The 27989-nt window shown below is 40.7% G+C and overlaps 3 protein-coding genes across 4 annotated transcripts in view; 2 read left to right on the forward strand and 1 right to left on the reverse strand.

Moving 5' to 3' along the window:
* JAM2 (junctional adhesion molecule 2) overlaps positions 1–11389 on the forward strand; it is a 49761-nt gene extending 38372 nt beyond the window's left edge. The window contains exons 7-10 of the mRNA XM_047100467.1: positions 4517–4624; positions 6544–6559; positions 9175–9217; positions 11357–11389. Of these exons, the coding sequence (XP_046956423.1) occupies positions 4517–4624; positions 6544–6559; positions 9175–9217; positions 11357–11389 (200 nt within the window). The remainder of the gene's footprint in view (positions 1–4516; positions 4625–6543; positions 6560–9174; positions 9218–11356) is intronic.
* A 6154-nt stretch (positions 11390–17543) lies between these two features.
* ATP5PF (ATP synthase peripheral stalk subunit F6) lies at positions 17544–27975 on the reverse strand. Of its 2 annotated transcripts, none has more exons than XM_047098965.1 (4): positions 27875–27975; positions 23489–23665; positions 18526–18650; positions 17544–17728 (listed from the first exon to the last, which is right to left on the reverse strand). In XM_047098965.1, exons 2-4 carry the CDS (start codon positions 23650–23652, stop codon positions 17691–17693), a joined length of 327 nt encoding a protein of 108 aa, XP_046954921.1. In that variant the 5' UTR covers positions 23653–23665; positions 27875–27975; the 3' UTR covers positions 17544–17690. The 2 variants fall into 2 exon arrangements, with proteins under 2 accessions (XP_046954921.1, XP_046954920.1); XM_047098964.1 differs by lacking the exon at positions 27875–27975 and adding an exon at positions 27743–27830.
* Positions 27858–27989, forward strand: part of GABPA (GA binding protein transcription factor subunit alpha) — a 39708-nt gene continuing 39576 nt past the window's right edge. The window contains exon 1 of the mRNA XM_047098961.1: positions 27858–27956. The gene's annotated coding sequence lies outside the window, so the exon portion shown is untranslated. The remainder of the gene's footprint in view (positions 27957–27989) is intronic.

Raw genomic sequence — 27989 nt, forward strand, 5'->3', positions numbered from 1 at the left:
CCTTAACTTCATTCATTCACCTACTATCCTCATGTTTTTTACGGTAGCCTTATTCCCCCTGCAGTATTACTATTTTAGTTTTTTTTCTTTACATGGTCCCATTTAATTTCAGTGCCTGATGTAGTCTCACCTTGAGAAATCATATCCGTGAAGGCATGGTTTTTTTGTTTTTTTTTTTTTTTTATTTTTGGGACAGAGAGAGACAGAGCATGAACGGGGGAGGGGCAGAGAGAGAGGGAGACACAGAATGGGAAACAGGCTCCAGGCTCCGAGCCATCCGCCCAGAGCCTGACGCGGGGCTCGAACTCACGGACCGCGAGATCGTGACATGGCTGAAGTCGGACGCTTAACCGACTGCGCCACCCAGGCGCCCCGATGAAGGCATGGTTTTAATGGACTAGTGAATGTTTTTCCTGGCCTGGAGTAAATAAATACATACTAGATGAAATTCAGTAGTTGGTGTTTTGCTAGTATCACCACTATAATTTGACTAGGATTTTCCCATTATCTCCTCTTTCTGGTATAAGTTAGCTTACAAGTTACAATTAGTTTGTTTAATGCTCATCCATTGATCCTAGGTGTTTCATGCCCTTGGTTTGGAATGTATATCTTTTGAAATCCGTAAGAATTCATGAAATCACGTATCAAAGGTTTTTTTGGTAAACCATCAGTAGTAACTTGTAACCCCAAACAGAATCTGTTAACTGCTTTAAAGAAGCTCTTTTTGAAGTTCAGAAAGAAGGTAAATCATGGGTCTGGTGATCATTCCCAAGCTGCCCCTGTAAAACTCCACAAGACCCCACTCCCACTTAGTATTTTAACAGTTTGGCTCCTTTCCTTTCAGTGAGAATAATGATACCTTCCTTTCATACTGGACTTTTTTTTTTTTTTTCTCAAAGAAAGAACACAATAGGTTTGTGTGTGTTACATTTTCTCGTTAGTAAGGCATAAGGCGGCTTTAGAACTTGCTCTCAGTCTCGCAGTAAATGGCAAATGGCATGAGAACATCTTACCTCTAACTTACAAGACTCCTTCCATTTCACTAAAAAAAAATAAAATAAAATTTATACTGTGTCTTACAGGAGAAGACTTTTTTTTTTTTTTTGTCGTTGTTAGATGTCAAATTCACTGTCAAACTGTAAGACGGATTTTTGTCAGATAATAACCTTGAGGTTGAAAACTCCACAGATACCACATTCTTTGACTACTGCAAAGAAAATAGTAGATACAGTTTGGTTCTAAGGAGTTTCATTTAGTTACCAATTTGCCTTAGATTATGATTATTGTGGATTTTTTCCCCTATTAATTTCATTTTGCCTTAGATTATGAATATTGTAGGGTGCCTGAGTGATGCAGTCAGTTAAGCGTCTGACTTCAGCTCAGGTCATGATCTCACAGTTTGTGAGTTTGAGGCCCACGTCAAACTCTCTCTCTCTCCCTCTGCTTGGGATTCTCTCTCTCTCCCTCTGTCTCACTAAATAAATTTATTTCTCTCTAAATAAATAAATAAATAAACTTAAAGAAAAAGAAAAAAAGACTCTGAATACTGTGGATATTCCCTCTCTGCTATTTTTATAAAGATTATTTTATTTTTAAAGTTTATTTATTTATTTTTGAAAGGAAGGGGCAGTGAGAGAGGAGAGAGAAAATCCCAACCAGGCTCCTTGCTGTTAGCACAAAGCCCGACTTTGGGCTCGAACCCACGAACCATGAGATCATGACCTGAGCCAATATCAAGAGTCGGATGCTTAACTGACTGAGCCACCCAGGCACCCCTCCTCTATTGTTTTAAGTAAATAAATAGCTGGATCTCATTGACCTCTGAATACTTAAGCAAAATTGAACTGAGTTTATTTTTTAAAATTTTTTTAGAGGGGGAGGGCAGAGAAAGGGAGGGAAACACAGAATTCAAAGCAGGCTCCAGGCTCTGAGCTGCCAGCACAGAGCCCAAAGTGGGGCTCGAACTCATGAACCGTGAGATCATGACCTAAGCCAAAGTCAGATGCTTAACCAACTGAGCCACCAAGGTGCTCCTGAGTTGTTGTTTTGTTTGTTGGTTTAAGATTTTACTTTTAGGGGCGCCTGGGTGGCGCAGTCGGTTAAGCGTCCGACTTCAGCCAGGTCACGATCTCGCGGTCCGTGAGTTCGAGCCCCGCGTCAGGCTCTGGGCTGATGGCTCAGAGCCTGGAGCCTGTTTCCGATTCTGTGTCTCCCTCTCTCTCTGCCCCTCCCCCGTTCATGCTCTGTCTCTCTCTGTCCCAAAAATAAATAAACGTTGAAAAAAAAAATTTAAAAAAAAAAAATAAATAAAAAAAAAGATTTTACTTTTAAGTAATCTCTACACCCAACATGGGGCTCGAACTTACAACCCTGAGATCAAGAGTCACATGCTCTACCAATTGAGCCAGCCAGCTGACCCTAAAAATGAATTGAGTTTATACCAAGCAATAATTAATGTTTTCTACTCTGGTCAAATTACTCAGCCTTTCAAAAGGTGTATCCACTTTTCTTTCTTAAAAAAATCAGTTAACATATCAGAGACATATGAGAAAATTAATAACACTTGGCATTAGAAAAAAATTTTGTGGGGTGCCTGGGTGGCTCAGTTGGTTAAGTGTCCGACTTCGGCTCAGGTCACAATCTCACAGTTAGTGAGTTTGAGTCCCGCATCAGGCTCTGTGGACAGCTCAGAGACTGGAGCCTGCTTCAGATTCTGTGTCTCCCTCTCTCTTTGTCCCTCCCCTGCTTACGTTTTCTCTCTCTCTCTCTCTCTCAAAAATAAATAAAAATTAAAAAAAAAACTTGAGACCAGAGAGTTTTATAAGCATACTCACTTAAATAATGTTTCTTTTAAAAAAAATCTTTCCCCAAATGTGTGGTGCTTTTAAATATCTAAAATTACTGTTGAGAAAATGCTACCTAAAATTTTCTCCAAGTTATTTAATCACATGCTAATTAATACTTGCTTTTAAAAACAAGAACCCTTTGAGGAATTGTTCCTTTAAAATGTATACGTAATCTACATATTAATCAATACACAGGCAGTACCCAAATGACAGAGGAGTGAGGCTCATGAAATCCTTATGGATGAGCTGGAGAAATGTGATCCAAATTAAATATTTAGACGGATTCACACATAGTTGGATCCCATACCCAGAGGGTGTAATAGATCCTATTATATGAAGGGGGTTGTGTAATAGCCTCTTCCATAGTTCTTTCCCTAACAAAATCATAATCATCATTTTATTAATTACTTGAATGAGGGTATTTTTGAGGCAGTTCCCAGTTACATAAATATTAATCTTGAAAGGTTAATAATCTAATTCTTGGACAACAGAATCTGAAAAAGCCTCGCAGGTTCGTAACAATGGTAGTGATTTCAAAGCGAGTTCCAAAAAATCCAATTGTATTAGGTTAGAGGGAAGACGACTTAATAACAACAGGAAAAAGTCTTGGGGAGTTTAGTTCATTTTAAACCTAATGGGATGACAGCTTAATGGCATATATGTAGGTGGGTGTGTATATGTGTATATGGACACACACACAAGCCTGATTAAATTCAAGAAAGATGTTACTGATTCTTAGTTTTATAGAACAACAGTGGCACAGCTTTCTTTGGAGCTGATTGAGTTTTCCAGCATTGGTGAAATTGACACAGATGATGATGTAGAAGAATTTTAAGTAGAATTTGGGGGGTATGTGATGGTGTAATACTTGAATTCACTGAACTTTGAAGGTCACTTCCAGTGTGATATTTGATCTTTTGAAGTTTTACCTCTAAAATGACTGCAAGAGAATATACCATACGTATTATTTCTGAATCTAGAATTTCTTTAAATGTAAGATTCTTGCAAAACTTAATTTTTTTTATTTAAAAAATTTGTTTAATGTTTATTTGATAGAGAGGGAGAGAGAGAGACAGGGTGTGAGCGGAGGAGGGGCAGAGAGAGAGAGAGAGAGACAGAATCTGAAACAGGCTCCAGGCTCCAAGCTGCCAGCACAGAGCCCAATGCAGGGCTCAAACTCACAAACTGTGAGATCATGACCTGAGCTGAAGTCGGATGCCCAACCGACTGAGTCACCCAGGCACCCCAATTCTTTTTTTTTTAAAGTGTATTTATTTAGAGAGAGAGATTGTGTGCGCAAGGGAGGGAGGGGCAGAGAGAGAGAGAGAGAGAGAGAGAGAGAGAATCCCAAGCGGGCCCTTCACAGACCCTGAGGTGGGGCTCAATCCCACGAACAGTGAGATCATGACCTAAGCTGAAACGAAGAGTTAGCTGCTTAACCGACTGAGTCACCCAGGTGCCCCTCACAACTTAATTCTGTTAATATTTTCAAGCAGTTTTGAACCTTGTCCTGGAAGTGAGTCAATTGAACAGGCTTTAACAGCATGAAACTATCCATGTTTATGGTATAGAAGCCAAGGGGAGCTTTTGTGATTTTTTTTTTCAATTCAATAACTACATCTGTCTGTCTGTTTGACCCAAATTCATGCATGGTTTATTTTGCATTCCAGACAATCTCAACATACGTGGCATCATAGCAGCTGTAGTAGGTGTGGCCTTTGTGATTTCTGTTTGTGGCCTTGGTGTGTGCTATGCTCAGAGGAAAGGCTACTTTTCAAGTAAGTGGATTTCACCCTTCTTTGCTAGACAACTTCCGGTGGATATAGTTTTCTTATGAGACATTGTTTCTCCCAATTAGTTCTAACAAACCCTAGATACTATTTTTCATTGGTTTTTCTGCAGAAGAAAGTGTTCAACATGACATGTAGGTGAGTTATGAAGCACTTTGGCAAACATAGGGACAAAAGGCAGAGCTGCCTGATCGGAACATTCAGGAAACACCACAGAATATGTGAGAGGTGCCCTGGAGTGGCGTAATGCCGCAGCACTTACTGGGAGATAGTCAACATCCATGGATATTTCCAGTATATTTACATGTATTTAAGATCTCTTTACGTTAGGAATTACATATCTCAAGATGTAAATTGATTTCCACTTTTATCATAAGAAGTTTCAGTGAAATATTCTATCAGCGTCGAACAGTGGAATGTGGAATATCAAATTTAGCACCACTGTATATACAAGAGAATTATTCAATAAAAACAAGTGGGGGGGGGCAAAGAGAGAGACTCTCTAGCAGGCCCCCCAGTGTCAGTGCAGAGCCTGATGCCAGGATTGATCTCAGGAACCATGAAGTCATGACCGGAGTGAAAATCAAGAGTTGGGCGTTTAACCACTTACCGAGCCACCTAAGTGCCCCACATAGTTTTTACTTCTTCAAGTTTGGACTTTTTATAACTCCAAACCCCCATTTGATGATAAAATATGTTTGATATGAATGATTATAATATGAATTATTAAAAAAATAATGTTTTATTCTCTTAACATATTTCTCTACTCCAGGTCTTTAAAATTATCTGAGAGCTCAAAAGCTGTAGAACTTCATCGCGTCCATTGGCAATAGTGTAGAAAGCAGAGTTTCTTTTTAACAGAATAGTACATTTATAGCATAAGCAAGTTTTAGACCCGTTGTTTCACAGTGAACATTAATTTTAGAATTTAGGTTTAAAAAACATTTTATGCAACACAAAACTTAACCCATAAATAGATACTATGTCATAAAATGTTTCCATGAGCATTGTTTCAAGAATGTTCCCTATAATTAAGAATAACTGCTCTGTGAATTAATAGTTCTTTTGCTTAGTGCTCCAATCTTAGACTAGTGTAAATGGAACTTTCTGCGTGGAATCCAGCTGAGTCCCCCTGCTGGCCACCAGTGAAAGTACAGACAGATAAGATTACTCCAGAATTCTTGCCATCTTTATCTCCCCTTGTAAAAAGTATCTGTCTGAATGTTTTTATTGGAGGCTTGGTGAATACATTTTTCTTAAAATAATTAAAGATTCTCCTTGGGTATTACGAATTCATTAGTGAAGAATATTACTCCACAACATATCCGAGAGGATCATTTTCTTAAACTTGCTTGCATTTCCGATAAGAATTGGCAAACTATGACCTGTGGACCATATCCGGCCTGCCACCTGGTTTTCTGTGGCCCACAAGCTAAAAATGGTTTTTACAAATGAACATTTGCAATCTGTTTGATAACAAGGAACACTAACTTTGAATCTTAATTAAGAGAAATGTTATTCCCTCCCCAAAGAAGAATTCTAGTCTTCCAATTAATAGACCTATACTTAAGACTTTGATTATTTTTATATGTTGAATTTTATTAATAAAAATTTTTGGAAACTTGGTCTCTCTTATTATACAAGTACCTACATAATATCCTCAGTTTTACCTATTGGCCTACAAAGCTTAAATATTTGCCTCGTGGCCCTTTACAGAAAATGTTTGCCAACCTTGATTAGAAAGTACGGATATAACAAGAGAGAATCAAGATTGAGAAAAAGAAATTAAGCCTAAACTCACTTTTATATTAATATATTAATATATTTTATATTAATATATTAATATATTAATCTGCATCATACCATATTAACTCTTGCATTAATGATATACACTTATTCTTTTGTAGAAGAGACCTCGTTCCAGTAAGTATACTTTCTTAAATGCATGCCTTTCCCCCACCTCAACTAATTTTCCATTAATCATCTGTTTCAAGTCAAACATGAAAAGTTGGTTGTGAAGTATCCTATGGAAGTGACTCATACTTATCAAGAAATACATCCCACCTCATGCCTCATGCCTATCTGTCAATGTTGCTCAGTTACCTAGAGAAGAAATGTAGTCACTAATTTGCCCCTGTAGGCATTTCCGTAGTACTACTTTGGAAAATATATTTGCTGTATTTTGCTAAATTGAAAAATTTCAAATAAATTTTTACTTAACAGCATTTTCACATTTAATTGAATACTTATTTTGTGCCCAACCCTGTCCTAGGGAATGGCAATACGGCAGTGAACAAAACAGACCAAATAACTCTCTGCCTCACGGAGCTTACATTGAAAAAGATGGACAATACACACAAATGTAAACTCTGCAGTTTGTCAGATTGTCATAGTATTATGGCGAAAACTAAAGCGGGTAAGAGAATGCACAGGGTGGGAGTGGAGACTGTCCTTTAGGGTGGTTAGGAAGGGCCTCACTGATGAAGTGATATTTGAGAAAGACCCGAAGGAGCAGAAATCTGTCTGATACCCATGAGAAGAGCATTCAGGCAGAGGAGAAAGAACGGATGGAAAGGTCTTGAGGCCCGGCTTGCCTGGAGTATCTGAGGCATATCGAGGGGATTGGTGTGGCTGAAACAGATTGAGGACAATGGAGAGAGGGGATGCACAAAAGTAATGGAGGCCAGATTACATGCAGCCCCTTCCGGGCAGTTGTGAGGAGTTTGACTTTGATTCTGAGTAAGATGGGAAGTCGCTGGAAGGTTTTGAATGAGGGAGTAGTATCCTGTTACTTAATTCTTAGAAGCTCACATTAGCTGTTCTGTGAGGAATAAACTATAAGGTGACATAGAGTGGAGAAAGCAGGGAGACCAGTTAGGAAACTACCCAGTAATCTAGCCGAGAGAAAATGGTGGCTGGTTCCAAAGCGATGGTGTTGGAGATGTTGAGAAATGATAGGATTCTGGATATATTTTAAACAATTTACTGATTTGTTGGATGTGGATATGGGAGAAAAAGAAAAATCAAAGATAGCTCCAAGGATCTGAGAAGAATAGAGTTACCATTTACTGAAATGTGTAAGACTTCAGGGGGAGCAGGTTTGGGGGGCTTAGATGGGAAGGTCTGAATGTTTTGGAATTTTAATATTTGAGATGCCTACTAAGCTTCCAAAAAGAGATATTAGTAAGTAACAGAATGTATAAACCTGGAGTTTGGGGGACATATGTTAACTAGGATTAGAAATCTAGGAATCAGAGATCACCAAGTTTACGTGCACTTGATCTGTGACGGTCCGTTCTGTGTACGTGGAAGTGGCAGACCCAACCCAGATCTATGGTCATTCCCCTCTACTCTCAGCTGCGTGGCCTCAGATACTTGCTCATCTTCTAAGTCATTTTGAAGACTTAGCTGCCTTTGATTTCCTGTTCCCAGACTTCCTACTCAACCCTGGTCTCTCTGTCTAATAATATGCCACTACAAGTCCAAGATGACCTCCAAGTTATCAGGGATAGCAGTAGCAAAGGGGGAAAGTTCAGAAAACAGGTTGCCTGATGATATAGCCGCTCTGCATTCCACCCTAGGCAATTGTAGGGACTTCCACTTTCATTGAATAAGGTAGAAAGTAATGGGAGGTTTTGGACAGCATCATCCTATACAAGGGGAAAGGCTGGCATTGCTATGGCGAGAAGGTAATTCTTTTCTTCAATCACGATGTCTTTGTTAACGCAGGTAGGAATCTGGGAGGCAATATCTTTACTCCCAGATACGTTTTTGCCGTTTGTCAAATCCATCACCCTCAAAATTTGGGGGATAATGAATTGGATGTTACATTAATTTGCTAGGGCTGCCGTAACAAAGTGCCACAGACTGAGTGGCTTAAACAGAAATTTGTTTTCTTACACTTCTGGAGGGATCCAGATCAAGGTGACCGCAAGGTTGGTTCCTTCTGAGGACGACAAGGGAAGGATCTCTTTCAGACCTCTCTCCTTGGCTTATAGATAGTCTTCTCTCTGTCTTCACCTTGTCTTCTGTCTGCCTGTGTTTGTGTCTGAATTTACTCTTCCCATAAGGCCGCCAGCCATATTGGATTAGGGCCCACCCTGATGACCTTATTTGAATTTAACTACCATTTTAAAGTCTCCATCTCCAAATACAGTCACATTTTGAGGTACTGGTAGCTGGGACTTTAGCATGAATTTTTGAGGGGAATACAGTTCAGCCTACAACAGATGACTAGAACCCTAGTTACTGTGTAAAGCTTTCTTCCCATGGGAAAAAGTGGACTTTGATGATAATTGATCAAGCTTTCAAAATGCTAAATGTTAAAAAATCGGTAAGTGAAAAGTGAGTGAGTTTCTGTTCACATAATCCACAGAAATCTTTAGTCCTAGGGCTACAATGAGATACCTAGGGTTTCCCGGGCCAATCCCTTGCTGCACGGCTTTCTCTGTGAAATTTGTCTACAAACAGAAGAAATTCAGTTGGGATTGCTGGCCTTTTTTTTTTTTTTAATACTGTCTTTTATATTCTATAAACAGGAGAAGTAATTCTGCATCTAAAGCCACCACAATGAGTGAAAATGTGAGTATGTTTAAAGCATATTTATAGACCAGATGTGTTTGGGAAATGGGGCAGGGAAATGAAGTGATTGTACAGAAATGATGAATTTTGACTTTTAATATACTTTGTGCTAGTGTCTATTACTGGTATTTATTTATTTATTTATTTATTTATTATTATTTTTTTTATTATTACTGGTCTTTAGAGGGAGCTGAGTAAATGTTAGTTTCCATCCTCTGTCTAGGACGGTATGATAAAGTTGCCCAGCATTTGTAGACCAGTCGGGGCTTTGCCATACCATAATTTTCTTTCATGATGTTTGCTATTATTAGTCAGCCTTCTTAGCATCATTAAGTCTGGTATTATCAGCTCCATTTCATAGATAAGAACATTAAGACACAAGTTCTCATAGGATTACAGTGGTAGCGCTGGATTCAGGGACCTTGACTCTTGTCAGCTTGCCTCAGCAGATGGCTTCCAACAGATCTGTGATTCCAGGACTCTCCTTTGGTTATACAGAGAAGTTGGAAAATTTAGGGATATGGAAGATCCTCTGCTAATACTGAAAGGCACATTCTAGAAATCCCTGAGGAGATGCAATAATTATCTAACTCAGATGGTTTAGGCAACATAAATTGGACCCTTTTGCATTCATCAATACTAGAGTGAAGCAGTAAATACCATCATTGCTCAGACTTTGTAGCTCTCTGCATGGATATTCAACCTTCTGGATTATTTTTCAGGAATGCGGGAAGGAAGGAAGGAAGGTTTTCAATGTTTTTAGAGGTCTAAGCGCTTTCTTGAGAAACAGAGCATGGGTTTTTTGAATTCCTTGGCACTCCGGCAGGGATCCTCTTAGGTATCCTATTTGTAGAGCTTGCGGTAGGCAGTGGACACGTATTTTAAACAGATAAGTGATCCTCATGGATATGAACTTTATGACCCACGCACTGCTGCATGGATTCTTGTTTTCTGCCAAAATTTGATTTTCTAAAATTGTCTACTCCAAACTCCATCATAGAAGTCACTTTATTTGTGGTTTACTACGCCAAAATCATATTTTCATTAGTAGGTAAGCAGTCTATAACTCCATATTTATAGAAAGCAATATGTAACTCCTATAATTTCTAGAAAATACTCCTTAAATGTGGAATAAAATAATCGCATCCTACCAAACAGTAAGAGACACTTTGTGGGGCACCTGGGTGGCTCAGTCAGTTGGGCGTCCGATTTTGGCTCAGGTCATGATCTCACAGTTCGTGGATTCGAGCCCCACGTCAGGCTCTGTGCTGACAGCTGGGAGCCTGGAGCCTCCTTCGGATTCTGTGTCTCCCTCTCTCCGCCCCTCCCCCGCTCATGCTCTGTCTCTCTCAAAAATAAAATAAACATTAAAAAAAGTTTTTTTTAAAGATATTTTGTGGTGGAGTCAGAAGAGCAAAAACCTTTTATTTTTTTTTTTCACTGTCTTCCTCTCAGTTGCCCTCATCCACTGAGAAGTCGAGCCTCCAATTGTCGAGCCTCCAATTTGCCCCAGAGCAGAATTTCTTGGTCTTGGCATTACTGACAATTTCTTATAATTCTTATGTTGTGATTTTTTTTTAAGCTTTATTTATTTATTTTGAGAGAGCCAGAGAGAGAGAATCCCAAGCAGGCTCCGCACTGTCACCATAGAGCCCAACACAGGGCTCGAATTCATGAACTGTGGGATCATGACCTGAGCCAAAATCAAGAGTTGGACACTTAGTTGACTGAGCCACCTACACACCCCATTATATTTGTAATTTCTTCTATGAATTCTTCTATAATGAAATCTTACAATTTTGTAGAATTCTTGGCTGGGGGGGCTGTACTGTGCATTATAGAATGCTTAGCAGCACCCAACCTCCACCCTGTCGATACCAATAGTATACCCCTAGCAAATAAGATTTCTCCTGCTCTAACTCCCACATTTACTTCCTTACTCTTTAGGCAAAGTTTCAAAGATCTTGTCTCCTAGTATTTATTTAATTCCCCGCAAAATAGAGTTAGTTAAATATATGCTGGGTTGTACCTGTAAGATTCTCATAGTGCATGTAGCTTTATACTCATAAAATGTACTTATTTCTTTAAATATGAATGAATACATTATACTTAAACTTGGTTTTTTTTTCCTTTTCCTAGGATTTCAAGCATACAAAATCTTTTATAATTTAAAATAATGCCACCTTTGAGATACACCAAAACCACAGTTGTTACACAAGCTATTAAAAGATTTAAATCTCTGCTTTGTCTTACATTTGCAAGGAGGTACATGAGGAGATTAAATTGGTATTTCATTCTAATTTTTATGATCGCTAAATTACTTGAAATTGTTATTTTAAACAAATAGTTCTGTCAGCACCTAAATAAAATACGGTCTGGCTTCTTGTGTCTGGACAAAGTTAAGAGAATCACAATACTTTATAGTATTCTGGGGTTTATGAGATGTTAAATGCCCTAACTTCTGGAGGAAGTTCGATTGTGAAATGAACCCACAGAGCATGAAAATATAAACTGTATCCACTTTCTGTACAAGAGTCTGATTTAGAGGGTTCAGAAAACACTCTAAGACAGATGCACTCTAAAACACTTTGACAGATGCAAAGGGAACCTCTGATCTTATTTCTACCAGAATCCTCTTTTCTCCCCTAATACAATCTTTATTCCACTGCTCATTTATCACTAATCTATTCACAGAAGGGAGGTAGCAGGAGTGGGTCTTATTCCCAAGGATTTGCACTTGGTGTTTATTTTTGAGAACCAAAAACAACACGAAGAAATACCTAATGACCAGAGCTCACTCACCTGATGTCATTGATTTCTTCATTAAACGTAACTTTGAGAGTCAAACCCAAACCCAATGTCTTCTTTCCCTTGAGTTGCTTGTTGCTGTTTCCTTCTCCTAAGACCGCTTTGAAGATCATCAGTGAACTTGACATCAGACCTCGCCACTGGACCCCACACACATAACCTTGCAGGCAGGCACCCTTCTCTGCATGATGGGGACTTCATATTTGTCTCTGATAATCATGCAGTGAAATTCTGGGCTGGGTCAAGTCCAGAATTAATAATCAAATCCAGTCCTGCTTATTGAGGAGCCAGAGATACAGAGGAGAAAGAGCTGTCTAACAAATGAAATGAAAAATCAGTCCAATCATCTGGTTTCTCCACGGTGTCCAAGCTAGTGTTACAAAGTGAAAATTCCAATGATCCGTGTAAGAGTAACTAGGCTGTGTTAAAAAGCATAATCTTCTATAACTTATTGTGATTATTCAGTTTATCTTGAAAATAAAATATGGGTAGGGCATTTCCAGTTCTGGGCAAATCTGGATGAAAAGCTTACAAACTTTGACAACTTTGAACATGGTTAAGCTACTTTTAAAGGAATCCATTTTTCCCTCAATAGACAAAGCAAATCCCAGGATTCACTGGGCCAACAAATGGTACCTGGATACCACACCAGGTCACTGGGAAGATGTCTGTTGCCAGACTGTGCCTTGCCCCCCACTCTTTTGTGGCATTGGATGCTTCTCACCAGACTCCTTGCAATATTTCCTATAAAGGGCCAGATAGTAGATATTTTAAGCCATACTGGTTTTATGGTGCCTGTTACAACTACTCGACTCCACCTTGGTAGCACAAAAGCAGCCGTAGACAATAATAAATGGCACGTTTGTGTTCCAACAAAACTTAATTTACAAAAACAGCAGGCATAGACAGGACTGGACCCACACGCATACTTTCCCAACGCCTGGTGCTGAAGCATGAGAAAAACACCTATCTATAAGCTTTTGCCAAAAAAAATAAAAATAAAAAATAAATTAAGCTAAATGTCGCCCATGCTTTGATTTGGTTGGGTATAAGGAATGCTTTCTTGTTGCATGGCCAAGGGTCCAAGAGTGTATGTGAGTCTCAAAGATGGCTCTTCAGGCATACCTACCAGCACACAAGATCAACTTCTTCAATTTAAATGACACAGATTGTGGGGGAAAACATGCAGTGCCTTACTAACAGATGAAAGCTGCTGAGCCATTTGGCTAGAAGACTCATCTTATAAAGTGTTAACATGTAACACTCTCTGAGTCAAATATGTATTATACATTATCTTAATATATTGTACGTAGCTAAGTAAGTCATTGTGTACAGGATGCTTGCTCCCACACAAAGGACATAATGTTGAACACTCGTTTTCCATTTATTAAAAGTATATCCACCTATATCTGGACTTGTGTTTCCATTTGCTTTTGACGAACTTGAATATTAACAATATTATAATATTGAGGCAGAACCTCATTATAATTCATAGAGAGTTTTGATTTTCTTTTCCTGCAGTGAAATTGTGTTCTATAAGGATGAGGGCTCTAAAATCTCTAATAGCAGGTTTTGCTTGGTTTTAATTATCGTTGTTGCTATTGTAACTGGATTTAATTTATTTTTAGTTAGGGGTTTAACCTAACTAAATCTGGAATGATTGTTTTTTAGTATAACTTTGCGAAGAATTTCCTTCATCTCATGAGTGGTTTTGTTTGATTAAAGTCTATGTTAATAAAAATAGCTGAACTTGTTCAACTTTTTAGGCCCACTTAACCAGTGCAGGGGAAAAGTCATCCACCTATCGTTCAATAAAACCTGGGGAAACTATGCCCTCTTACCATCTATAGCTACAAGGTTACCTCTTCGGCTGCTTAAGATTAGAATCTCCTCTTTCTTCTGGGTGCCTGCCAACTTCCCAAATGCCGGGGGAAAAAGAAAATACCTTGCAAATAAAAAGTCAGAACTATTAAACATTTTATACATGTGAAGTGGGGGTGGATGGAGGTGCAGGTGTATACAATCTCATTCATCTCAACGGTATTATAAAGCGGATCATGTGGTCATTTGCAGACCAGGAAACAAACTCAAGAGTCAGTCTGCCAAGTTCACAAAGGGAAGTGAGGGCTCATGGTCTAAGAAACACAGGTCCATCTGATTCAGGATGTTTCATACAAGATGTTTTTTCTCTTGCCCCCAACATACTTTCTTTTAGATCCTTACTTACTTCTCTCATGCCACACCCTCTCTTCACCCTTAGTAATCTCTGGCTAGTTCACCCCTCCCCAGTCTCACAGCTCACAACCTTTTTCTGTCTTGCCTATCCCCAAATTTTGCAAATTGCAAATTGTAAGTGCCTGCCAAAAAGGAAATAGCTTTTTTGAGCAGGGTGAGAGTTGGCAAAAGGTATCAAAGGAGACAGCAGGAGATGGTGAAGGACCTGTTTCCCCAGGTTCTTAGGACAAGGATGGTAAGTTTCCCGTACTCAAGCAGAGGCATCATCTAAAGTAATTGGCCTTGTGCCTTCTTGCCAGTGTCTTACTGAGGTCAAACATCTGAAATAAGACTGTCCCACTGGGATGGGGAACAGAGGGGAGTTTGGAAGAGGTGGAGTTGAAACAGACCTCCCACTTAGGTAATCTGTACAACAGGAAGACCTCCTGGCCCCAAAGAGCCCCCCAAGAATTTATACATGCAGCCCCTAACCAGAGAGAGCCAGCATTTATAGGCTCTGCTAAAGCAAGGGCAGCAGCAGAGAACTAGTAACAAAGACAAAAAAGTCCCACACTAGATGGATTTAAATAAGCAAAAATTGCCTAGAACAGAAGTCTTCTTTGGTTATCATTAAAGGTAACACTAGAGGGGCACCTGGGTGGCTCAGTTGTTTAAGCAACTGACTCTTGGTTTCGGCTCAAGTCATGATCTCACGGTTCATGGGTTCGAGCTCTGGATCAGGCTCCATGCTGAGAGCATGGGGCCTGCTTGGGATTCCCTCTCCCAGTCACTGCCCTTCCCCTGCTCACATTCTCTCTCAAAATAAATAAACTTAAAAAAAAAAAAGAGGTAACACTAGATAAGACATGTGTCCCTTTCCAGTTCTTTGTACCTTTCTTCAACTCAAATTCCCTCTTTTGATAAGGATGGTAGTCAGGAGTGGATTCGGGCCCACCCAAAGGGCCTAACTTTAACTCAACCCCATCTAAAAGTCGTATCTCCAAGTACAATCACATCCGGAGGTGCTGGGGGTTAGGACTTCCATAAATGAATTTTAGGGGAACACACTTCAAACTGTGACACCAGGCACGGGAGAAGAAAAGTTACTTTCAACACGAAAACCTAGGAGGCTGAGGTCATTTGTGATAAACATCTCAGGTAGTAAGTACAGGATAAGGAGTGTACTGGCAGACTGAAGTGACAGATAAAGGCTGGAGTTTGCAGGGTTGGGGCAGCGTCACCAGAAAGAGGAAGGGGCTCTGAGGAAGATGAGGCCTTTAACATCTGACTCAAAGCACTACTGTAGCATTCAGCCGGGAAAAAGAGCGTACTTCCCTGGTCAAAAGTTAGCAATAAACGCCCTATGATGTAGGGCCCGGGAGTAGGGTACTTAATGCAGTATTCTTACAGCCCCGAATCCTTATGTTTACATAATGAATGAAGAGATTGGGATGTTGAAGCAAACTCCAACTAGTTGCAGGGCAGATTTTTAAAAATGTGAGGGGTATCTGCGTGGCTCAGTTGGTTGAGCAAACAACTCCTGATTTAGGCTCAGGTCACGATCATCGCCCAATTTGTGAGATCGAACCCCACATCGGGCTCTGTGCTGACAGTGCAGAGCCAGCTTGGGATTCTCTCTGCCCCTTCCCTGCTCATGCTCTGCTCTCTCAAACGTGTATGAGAAAGTAGGTGTGAAATTATAAAAGGTAAAATACAACTAACCTGAGTGGCAGAGTGAGGAAAGGGAGACGAAGGAGGTGCTGAAAAGGATCAGGCCCTTCTAGACGGGCCTTTGCACCTCGGAGTCAGGCAGCTTGCCTGCCGCAGGTGGGTGGAGGTGCTTCAGGGGAGGTTAGAGAAAGAACCTGAGCAACTCGGCTTCCTCGGTTACCTTTAAATAGCACCATAAAAAAAAACATTGAATTGTTTCAGTGTCTGCAGTTATTTAAATAAAAGGAGGTCAACTGAACTGTCACTGCTTAGCAGCATTTGAAGAAACTGGGGCTCTTCTTCCTAATACTTTACCCTCCCCAATTCCGATTCCACACATCTTACTAGTTTAATCACACCTGTATCACTAGGAAATGTTTGCAGGTCTTTTGGAAAAGGTAGTCCTGAGCAGGTTTGACTCCAGCTAGAATGGCACCCACAGTAAAAATCTACTCCTCTTTTTGAGTGAGCTAACCTCATAAAGAAGGCTGACTTTTGACTTCGTATTTAAAAAACAGAAACAAAAACCTTTATCAGCAGAAAGAGCTGGAGAAAGTCTGCAACCCCATGGTTCCGAAGCTGTACCAAAGCGCAAGGGGCACGTGGGAGGAATGCCTGGAGGCTTCCCTGGTGGTGCAGCTCCCCCATCTGGTGCTGCCTCCTCTGGGCCCAGACAAGGCATGTTCCACACACAACATTTGAAGGACCCAAATTTGTAGCAAATTCCATGGCTATTATAAAGTCGAGTTGCCATAGTAAATAAACCGGTCATTCTTGATACTTGAATATGGACTATGTGCCCAGGGAAAGGAAATAAACATTGCACTTTGTAAGCACTGTATTTTTTAAGCGGAAAATACAATGTCTTAAAATTATATTTAAAATCGGTACCAAAAAACAAACAAAAAAAGCCTTTAAAGGTTTATTAAGATCCATATTTACTGACACAAGTCAGACTGTCAGATATAAAAAGGCACAGCTGATTTCCTTTTGAAAAAAAAAAAAAAAATCATTTCCTCAAGAGCCAGCTACGCTAACTGAAATCTTGATGTGCCTGTTATGCCGCCTACTTGCTGGGTCTCCCATCGCTTGGGCAAAACACCATACAGCTTACTCTTTCCAAGGAGGCTCCTTTGTAGAACCCCGCCTGCTCCCAGCTTTCCTTCCTCCATCTGTGTAGCACAGTAATAGATCTATGATCATAAACTGCAAGGGAAGAGGAGGGACCTGGCTGTTGGGATAAAAGCATTTAACGTTTGAGGAGATGGTAGTTAAAACACAATGAATGTTCCCGTGTGTATTCAAGCTTAACTTGAATTTCCTGGAAAAGTTATGATAAAAGGTTTACAAGCCTTTTCTTTATATTCTGGGAACGGATGTAACATCCCTCTGTGGCAAACATTCCTTAGGTCAGGGCGGCCCCCTGAGGCGGGAAGTCTCCACTAGTAAAAGGCGAGCCCTGCACACCGAGAGGAGCCTGGCAGGTTGTGGGCAAGTTGTGGCCAACTGACCCAAGATCTCCACCTGTTTCATTAGAGCCAACTGGGCAGATTTAAAAACAATGCTGAAACACAGAATTCAATACACTCAAATGTACACTCACCATCACCAAATAATTTATTTGGAATCAGAATTAAAAGAACACATTTGACAGTTGAGAAACGTACGTTTGTCCCGATACTTCCGACCAGTTGTACAACTAATCTAGGACAAATTACCAAATACATTTTACACTATTTCTTCAGGACTGGGGTTTGTCGATGACTTCAAATTTGGGATCTAAGAAAAGGAACAAAAAGGTCCACGCTTAGCTATATTGCAATAAAATGCATTATCTAGAAGGCTTCAATATTTAACTGATCAATTTTTTTATTTTTTTTTAGTATCTATGGTTTTTTAACACCTACATAGAACTATTACAATTGATAACGATTTATTAAGCACTTACTATAAACCAGGCTATTAACTGACTTCACATATTTTATGTCATTTAATTACAACAACCACGAGAGAGGTATTAGAATTCTCCCTGAATGTCAGATGGGAAACAGTCACCAGTTAACTATCCAAGATCACACACTTCATAGGTGATAGTGTCACGATTCAAGATTAGGGAGTTTGATTTCAAATCCCCACCATTTGACCTGTTACATAATCTCCTATACCGATGGCAAGCATTTGTACGAGAGCTTCTCATGCAAATGTCACTGTCCTAATAAATTTACGTGTGATTGTCATTTAATCCTCTAAACAACCCAAGTATAAGGCATAAAGAGTCTCGACTTAAAACAAATCTCCCCCGGGGCGCCTGGGTGGCGCAGTCGGTTAAGCGTCCGACTTCAGCCAGGTCACGATCTCGCAGTCCGTGAGTTCGAGCCCCGCGTCAGGCTCTGGGCTGATGGCTCGGAGCCTGGAGCCTGTTTCCGATTCTGTGTCTCCCTCTCTCTCTGCCCCTCCCCCGTTCATGCTGTGTCTCTCTCTGTCCCAAAAATAAATAAACGTTGAAAAAAAAAAAAATTATAAAAAAAAAAAAACAAATCTCCCCCAAGAATGAATCCATGATTGAAGACACTTACCTTCAAAATTGAAGTTAGGGAAAGTATTCATGTCTGCTTTACCATACATCTGCTTAAGCTTAAAAAGCTCTCTCTCCAGCTCTTGCTGATACTCTGGGCCAGTATCAACAGGTCCTCCGGATGCCCTGTTGTGGGCAAATGAACAAGTAAAAACTCTTCTTATGCACTAGTTTACAAAACCAAAATTACTTTTTACCATCAAGTTTCAATAGACCTTTTAAAAGTCATCATTAAGGGAAAAACGTAGCTTCTGAAAAAAAGCATTTCCGCTTGAATTTCAATTCAAACTTCTATAATGATGAGGCATCACATAAATGAGGCAACTTCAAACAAACTTCTAACATTCAAGGTTTGAGTATCAAGGATGTTTATCAAGTCATAATCTCTTGAGGTCTAAGTTGTGATAAGATATAATGGCTAAGTCCATGGGTTCCCTGAGTCAATGACTACTTCTGTTTCAATGTCAGCTCCACAGTTTATTGAAACTACATAAACTGAAGCAAGGCATGAAACACTCTAAACTTTAGTTTCCGCATCTAAAACTGAAGGCCCTACTTAATGATGGTGTGACGAGAATTACAGAGATAATGTACATGTACCACTTAACACAGTGCCTGGCCCACAGTGAGGTGACATAGTGGCCAATAAGTGCTATTATTATTATTATTATCCGATTTAATTCGGCCACCACGAAACGTCTTTTAAAAGGTCTTAGTAACTTTAAGTCTCTATAATATGGGCCTAACAAAGCTGCAAATATTTCTTACCCTCAGAGATTTTGCCATTTAGGGGAAAAAAAATGTTTAGAAACATCCGTGCTATAAGAGAGTTATTGATAAGCTTCAAAGACATGGCTTATCAAACAGCTACTCGAGTTGAGGAGAGAGCATTTTTGCGGAGCTAATTGGAAAAAAGTTTCATTTTACAAAGGTGGCATTTGTGACAAATGATGCGTTTGGGTCAGATTTGGGTCAGATTTTATTTTTTTTTAATTTTTTTTTTTCAACGTTTATTTATTTTTGGGACAGAGAGAGACAGAGCATGAACGGGGGAGGGGCAGAGAGAGAGGGAGACACAGAATCGGAAACAGGCTCCAGGCTCCGAGCCATCAGCCCAGAGCCCGACGCGGGGCTCGAACTCACGGACCGCGAGATCGTGACCTGGCTGAAGTCGGACGCTTAACCGACTGCGCCACCCAGGCGCCCCAGATTTGGGTCAGATTTTAATTTCAGATATTCTAAGACTGAAAAAGCAAAGAGTGGAGGTAATAAAAAACTGGCTGTATGTGGAGAATCAGCCATCTAGATGGAAAAGCCAGCAGGACTCAGGTCACGGGAGGCCTGGAATGTTAAGGCAGGGGGTGTGTATTTTATGTGTTAAGCAATAAAACGACAAAATTAGAGTTGTGCTTTGGGAAGATAAATATAGCATCAAGACCAGCAGTGGGGCCAATTAGATGTAATTAATTCTTTGCAGAAATTCTGTGTTTGTCACGTTACTGCCCGCCTATCATGAACATAATAAACAAAAACTTCGTAAGTGAGAACTCCATTAAGGGTAATAATATTTTTACATAGGCCTATGATCAAAGTAGAGGGCCTTATGTTACAGAATTTCCACAAAAATATGGAAACAACTCTGGTTTTTTTGTTTTGTGTTTTTCCAGAGACAGCTCTAATTTAAGAACTTGTTAATGATGCTTGTTCTCATGGACTCAGTTTTCTTCTACATCAGCACATGCAATAGAACCTTCCGTAATGAATTGTATCTGCGCTAATTAAGGTGGCCACTAGCCATATGTGGCTAGTGAGCACTAGAAATGTAACTAAGGACCTGAATTTGTATTTATACTTAACTGCAATTAATTAGATTTCAATAGGCACATATGGACAATGGCTAATGAAATAGACAGTGGAGCCTTCAACCCGACACTTTTAACGACTGTCTTCTAACTCTGGGAGCTACAAGTTTCAGACAGTGTTTTGAGTACATCCGGCCAGTCTCACCAATATTCTGGTTACTGACAGATGATGGCTGCTAGAGAACTTTCATGTGGATTCCTACGATAGAAAGAGGCCAGATCTCATCTACCTCCTCAACTGAGTATGTCTCCCAGCCCATCTTATTATTATATCCCCAGGATCTAGCATGGTGACCTGGACAAAGCAGACACTCAAAGGATACTTGTTTATTTCATGTAAAAAATACTAGGCATGCTAACTTACTGAATCACTTCATTTTTATAACATCCTCTGAAATACATGCTGTTATTATCACCCCCATGTTACGTACAGATAAGGTATAGCAGCTGAATAACCTGCCCAAGGCCCAAGTGCTAGTAAGTTTCAGAGCTGCATTCCAGGTCAGAGTCCGTGTGCAGAACATTTTCCCACACAATTTGCACAAATGAATGAACTAGAGTCCCCTTAGATTCAGAGTACATCCCGGGGGCACCTAGCTGGCTCAGACGGTGGAGCATGTAACTCTTGAGGGTCCTGAATTCAAGCCTCCTTTGGGCACAGAGCTTACTTAAAAAAAAAAAAAAAAAAAAGAGTACACCTCAGGATTGACTTCTTATTGGACAGGCTTTTTAAGGACAATTGGAGTGCAAACAGCATCAATACTAAGATGCCAACTACCTCTGGACAGGAGACACTCAAACGAGTGTCAACGGATCCTGCACACCTGCTTACTGAATAGTGTGATTTTAGACAAATTCTTCTCTTTTAGCCTTGCTTTTCTAACATGTAATAAGGGGATAAGATCTATAAGACTGTTGTGAGAATTTCTTAACAATGTCTTCATTTTAATCCTTTAGCTCTCTCCATCCTTAGCTGTGGTAAGAACAAAACCTTTTTGGTTAGTTGCCCAGTCTCAAAGTCTCAGGGCTCTTTAACTGTTCCTTCTCCTCTCTCTCTCCACCAGATAACCAAGACCCAGTTCTCAGTCCCTCAATGTCTCGACTGTCACTTTTATATTCCCACTGCTGTAAAGACAAGGTTCTCATCAACCTTGTCAATCCAATGCTTGGATTGTTACAAGTTTCCTACCATGTCTGTCTGTCTTCTCTACTCATTCCAATCTTCCTAATACTCTGATTAAAACCATCTTCCTAATACAGAGTAACCTTGTTCCATCCTACCATCCTGCTCAAAAACCTTTAATTCCTCATAAATGCCTATCATCTAATACTTTACCTGCCCATCTATAATCGAGGCCTCTCATAATCCCCTCATTCCGACCCCATTCTCATCCTTACTGCTCCCCACTCTCCTCATACACTCTACAGTCCTGGGAAGCAGCATTACACAATTTCTCAAACCGACCTGGTCGTTTCAGTTTTCATGCTTTAGCTCACACCACTCTTTCTTCCTAAAATATATCCTTCTCCCCCTCCCATTTATCTGTGCAACCTTCACACCAATTGTTTCATAACCAGAGGTAGAGATATGTACTGATAGCCTTTCTTGGTTTTGAGAACCTTTGAAGCTATAAACAAAATCATGTGAGTAAGTTCTTCACAGTTTTAAACTGAAGGGCTGATCCATAGCTGTCCATATTCTTAAAAGGGATAAAAGATCTCAGGGGCACCTGGGTGGTTCAGTCGGTTGTTCGGCTCAGGTCATGATCTCACAGTATGTGGGTTCGAGCCCCGCGTCGGGCTCTGTGCTGATAGCTCAGAGCCTGAACCCTGCTTCCAATTCTGTGTGTCTCTCTCTCTCTCTGTCCTTCCCCCACTTGTACTGTCTCTGTCTCTCAAAAAATGAACAATGTTAAAAAAAAAACTTTTTTTTAAGGATCTCAAATACTGCCTCCAGCAAGAAAGGAACATTCCTTTCTATGAAGTCCCCAAACACTGAATGTGTCACTATATTAGTATCTAACCCATTTTTCCTCATAGATTACCTTATACATTCCTACAAGCTTTCCACCCCACCAGATTTCAAGAATATTATGGAAATGCAGTATGGCTTTCTTCTGCGGCCTACCACAGTTAATAGCCCAGTGCTTTGCACATGGTAGACAACTAAATAAAATGAACACCAAACTGCTCTGTATCGCTTTTCATAAGATTGGGGGTTGAATCTGATGATGGCTAAGGTCATCATTCACCTCCAAAGCTGTGTGGTTCCGTAACTGTGTTTATCCTGGACTTTGCTTTATGCCACTTCCCTCTTGACCTTTGACATTCCCAGAAATACAGAACTATGGAAATAGCATTAAAGAAAAAAATGCTGGGTTCATACATTTCCCTCCCAAATCATGATGTCAAAGAAAGGGCACTAAATTGATAATTAGAATATTTTGATAATATGTTTTTCCTACAATTAGTTTTATGACCTTAGGCTAATTAATGTCTAAGGGACTCAATTTTTTCAAATATAGTTCCTAAATGATTTCCAAGATCCTATAGACTTCTAAGAATTGGCTCTAGTTTATAATAAATGACATTATAATGACAATACATCTAAAATGACAATAGAGGGGTGCCTGGGTGGCTCAGTCGGTTGGGTGTCTGACTTCAGCTCAGGTCATGATCTTGCAGTTTGTGAGTTTGGGCCCCGCGTCGGGCTCTGTGCTGACAGCTCGGAGCCTGGAGCCAGCTTCTAATTCTATGTCTGTGTGTCTCTCTCCCTCCCTCCCTCCCTCCCTCTCTCTCTCTCTGCCCCTCTACCGCTCATGCTCTCTCTCTCTCTCTCTCAAAAATAAATAAACATTAAAATGACAATAGATATAATGGAATTCTCCCTTGGAACTCATATAAGATAAAATTTGGGACTTTAAAAAAAGAATCAAGATCTTTATCTTCTTTTGGAACACCTAATGAACCTCTATGTCAGCAATCAGCTCAGTGAAGGTCTTAACAGTTTCAAAGACCTAGTAATTTCTTTTCCCCATCTCACAACTTACATATATCTTGAATATTTATATTTACTCCACAGGTGGTTATCTACCCACTTACTGTCGCTTAGTTTTGTATTCTCTAATCTTATCCACGAAGAGTTTCTGTACAGGATCAAGTTCCTTATTAAATGCCACTGCTGTAACACCGATGTTCCTCCTCAGATGCACTGAGACCATGGACCGCATGAGAGAGGAGAACCTGAAGAGCCTCTGGAGAATCATGGTGATTCTATTACTGAAAACAAGCACGAGAGTATTAACATACTTTAAAATGTACATAATTGTAAAATACCTCTAAGTATATCATATAGGAGGAATCTAATTCTACTAATTGTTACAGAAGTCAATCATAAATCACACCAGAACTTGCTGAATGCTAAGAACAGTCACCTGACCAGAGCTCCCTTCCCCCTCTCCACTCCCCACTGCAAGTTTTTTTGCTTCTTAACCAAAAGGCCCTGGGACCTAGGGGCAGTTAGAAACAACTCAGGCCTGTGTGCTGGGTTAGATGCAGAAAGAAAGCACAAAATCTAGGATGAGGTATTTCTTCTCCATAAACTTGGTCTTGGACCACAGGTCAAGAATAAGCATAGTCAAGGTAGCATGTTAGATAACCGCCCATCTCAGGCAGAAAAGAACACTGGCCCCCAGATTAATGTGCCAGGTTACCCCGAGCCCCCTCAGAAGACCAAAAGGGAGCTGAGCACGGAGACACGGGCCCCATAGCAGGGGAAAGTGTTCTGCCTATTCCAACTGTAGGATTCCAGGCATTCAAGAATACTGTAACAGCCAAATCTAAGTTCAAAAGAACCAGCCCAAGGGAGCCCACCAGTGAGAAAGAGAAAATCAAACAGTACAACCTAATCAATAAAACAGAATGAAAGGGGTGCCTGGGTGGCTCAGTCGTTTGAGAGTCTGGCTCTTGATTTTGGCTCAGGTCATGATCTCACAGTTCGTGGGTTTGAGCCCCACATCAGGCTCTCAAAAATAAATAAATAACCATTTTTTAAAAAATAAAAAGAAAAAAAATAAGGACTTAAAGATTTCCAAGTCTTTAGAGCTCCTGAAACTAAAATATATGATTTTCTAACTAAAACATTTCAGCAAATAAGGGCATCTGGGTGGCTCTGTCGCTTAAGTGTCCGACTTCGCCTCAGGTCATGATCTTGCGGGTTCGTGGGTTTGAGCCCCACATCGTGCTGTGTTGACAGCTCAGAGCCTGGAGCCTGCTTCAGATTCTGTGTCTCTGTCTCTCTGCCCCTCCCCCGCTCAACTCGACTCTCTCAAAAATAAACATTAAAAAAAATTTTTTTTAAGCATTTCAGCAGGTAAAACAGAAGATGATTTCAGTTGAGACCTAATTTAGTACCTTGAAAGATTAAATGCCAAAAAAATTTCCAAATTACAACAAATAAATGCAAACAAGAATTCCAAAAGAAAAAGAATAGATAAGAAAGCCATAAATAATTAGAAGACATTTCCCTCAGATTGAGAAAGAAGATGTCTATTAAACAGAGTTTATTAAACCCTACATTGGAATGGGGATCCAAGATTCACACCTCAATACAGCCTGGTTAAAATTTCTGAATCTTACAGATAAAATGAAACCTGCCATGCTAACCTGAGTCCCATGAGCCTCCAAAATTACCTATTAATAACCATGATCACTGTCATCTTGATGCTGAACTTCTATTAAAGTGCTCAAAGTGTGGTCTGTGGGCCAGCAATAGTATACAAATTGTGTTACTGGTCTATCGTAACAAAAATCGTTAATAACGATTTAGAAACTTTTATAACAATTTGACAGAGTCACATATATCTGTTGAATAATAAAAAATCAGTTCGTATTTTGGGTGTCTTCACTGTATGTTCTTTCATCTAACTTTTACAGTAACTTTTATTGTAGTTTTCAAAGGTAGCCACAGGGTTAGGGGAAAAATGGTCCTTTACTACTGACAGTTTGAGAAGCACTCAGCTAGAAGACTGTAGAGTAACACAGTAGTTCTTGAGTTGGGACAGCAGTATACCTCAAGGGATTACTGGCAATGTCTGAAGACATTTTTGGTTGTCCTGACCGGGGTATTACTGGCCTCCGGTGGGTAAAGGCCAGGGATGTTGCTAAACATCCTATAAAAACCAAAACAAAATAACAGCCATCCCACAACAAAGAATTATCTGGTCCAAAATGTCAATAATGCAAAGGCTGAGAAGCCCTGGAATCGCACATAAAAACTACCAAAAGAACTCCCATAATCAACAAAATATCCTTCACCTGCCCCAAAAGCAAACTATTTGGAGAAATTCACCATATATCACCCCTTATACCCCACCAGAGAAAAATACTTAAGAAGACTCAAAGCAAACAACAAATAACCTTAAAGTGCTACATATTACCATTCCCATTTTACATACACATAAACTGAGGCTTAGAGATTAAGTACCTGGCCCAAGGTTACACGGTAGAATCTAAGTGGACACGGATCTATTTTAAAAATTGTGCAACTCAGGGTGCCTGGGTGGCTCAGTGGGTTGAACATCTGACTCTTGACTTCAGCTCAGGTCATGATCTCCCAGTTCGTAGTATCAGCACTGAGCCTACTTGGGATTCATTCTCTCTCTCTCTCCCTCTCTCTTTCTCTCTCTCCCTCTCCCTGCCCCTCTCCGGTTCAAGGAGCCTGTGTTCTCTCAAAAAATAAATAAACATTTTTTTTTTAGAAAATCATGCAATTCAAGGTGCTATTTTCCCTTATAGCAATTTAAGGACATGCTTAATACTCAGCAATAAGCTCACCTAACATTGGTTCATCCCAAAATACTTTGCAAAGTATTTCCGTATATATTCTCCTCTTCAACCCTTAGGAAAACATTATTAACAATTAGGGGAAAGTGTTCTTACCCCTCCTTTACAGAAAATAAAACTATGTCAAAGAAAAGTTATTACACTGCCCATATCTCCACAGTCAATTTGCTCTAACTCCGATGGCAAAAATCGTGTTATTCCTATTAGGTAAAGTCTGTTTTCATTTTTTCAATTTCTATCATCTAAGTATTTTATTTAAGTAAGCTCTACGCCCAATGTGGGGCTTGAACTCAGACCTGGAGATGAAGAGTTGCACGCTGCACCAACTGAGCCAGCCAGGGACCCCTCTATCATCTAAGTATTAACGATTCCCAAATCACACCTCTAATTTTAGTCGTTTTTTTCTGAACCCTAAACCTACCCATTCAACAGGTCTTTTCCTTTCCTAAGTCCTACGGGACCATCAAATTCAACCTGTCTAAAAAATGAACACACAATCTCACTATCAAAACTTGTTCTCTTTTACTCTCTTTTATTTTTTCACTGAGTAATATATATGAGTGTCCACTGTCAGTCCACCGTCCCGCAGAAGACACATGTTATTACACAAATAGGTGTAAAATACCAAGTGTGATAAGTTCTCTATTCAAGTACGATCGCCCCCCCCCCCACCCCCCCAGAACCTGTGACTGGGATTTGACGTCAAAAGACTGGGGAAGGCAACAGCAAGAAAGGGTACACATGAGAAGAGGCCTTGTGATGAGAGGGTGCAGGGTTCTCCTTGTGATGAGAGGGTGCAGGGTTACAGAGATGACTGACCAGCCTAGGTTAGTACTTCCGCGGCCCATTCCGTGCATATTCCTAAAGTCAATCCACAACCCGCCTAACCTGACCCGTTCTCTTTCGCCCTCCTGGAAACCTTGTTTTGTTCGCCTGCGAACTTTGGCCTCACCCCTAACTCAAGAACCCCCTTCTACCCCAGTCAGCGTATTGTTTCTTGGGGGTGAGGTGTAGGATTGTGCAGGAAAATGAGAGTGTAAAACAAAGCTGCCTAGCCACGTTTCAGCACTATCAATATTTTCAGGTGGGATGCAAACTTTTAAGATTACCGTCACCCCTTTCCCTCCTATGGTGCGCATTCTGCTTTCAATAGTTGGGCACGACCTCCTGCGCGCCCCGGTACGGCAGGCCTGGCCGCAGACCTGTCCCGTGGGAATGACCTTGAGCTGCCCCAGCTGAGCCGCGGGTCCGGGAACCCCTGGCCTCCTTGCCTCGCGTACCACCCCGGTTTACTCTCAGAGCAGGGATGACCACGCCGGAATCTACCGCAAACTTCAAAGCCTAAGGGCGCCGAGGTCAGCAGTGACCCTGGGCCAGACGGTAAAGGTGCCTGTGACACCAGGCTGCTCTATACTCCTGAAGGACAGAGGTAATAGGCAGCCCAGGCCCCAAAAAGAAACCCAGAATCTGAGTCCCAAGAGGCCAAGCTAGTCTAGCAACCCTCCCAGTCACCTTGCACTCAGTCCCGAGCTGCCAGGCCTCCGCTGCCGCCACCGTTCTACTTCCGGCCCTGGCTCCACCCCCACCCGCCTACCCGCCATCGCAATGCATTATGGGCCGCCGTTTCAGTCGGTCGACACTCACCGGACAGGAAACGTCTCGGAGGCGGTCTGCGACCGGACAGCTCTAGGTGAGACAGAAGCCAAACAGGAGGAGGAAGTGGAGGGTAAGTGCTTCCGGGTCCCTTGGCGAAGCCTCC

The sequence above is a fragment of the Lynx rufus genome, unplaced genomic scaffold (genome assembly GCF_022079265.1).
Source record: "Lynx rufus isolate CCGP_SWC_20201006 ecotype Redwood Valley unplaced genomic scaffold, mLynRuf1.p SCAF_5, whole genome shotgun sequence".
In the NCBI taxonomy this organism is placed as follows: domain Eukaryota; kingdom Metazoa; phylum Chordata; class Mammalia; order Carnivora; family Felidae; genus Lynx; species Lynx rufus.

Excerpts from the sequence above, each read along its gene's own strand:
- ATP5PF (XM_047098965.1), bottom strand. The coding sequence starts at position 23,652 with ATGATTCTCCAGAGGCTCTTCAGGTTCTCCTCTCTCATGCGGTCCATG. Across the intron at positions 18,651-23,488 it reads GAATACAAAACTAAGCGACA|GGCATCCGGAGGACCTGTTG; the intron begins GTAAGTGGGTAG and ends TGCCCACAACAG. Across the intron at positions 17,729-18,525 it reads CCCTAACTTCAATTTTGAAG|ATCCCAAATTTGAAGTCATC; the intron begins GTAAGTGTCTTC and ends TCCTTTTCTTAG.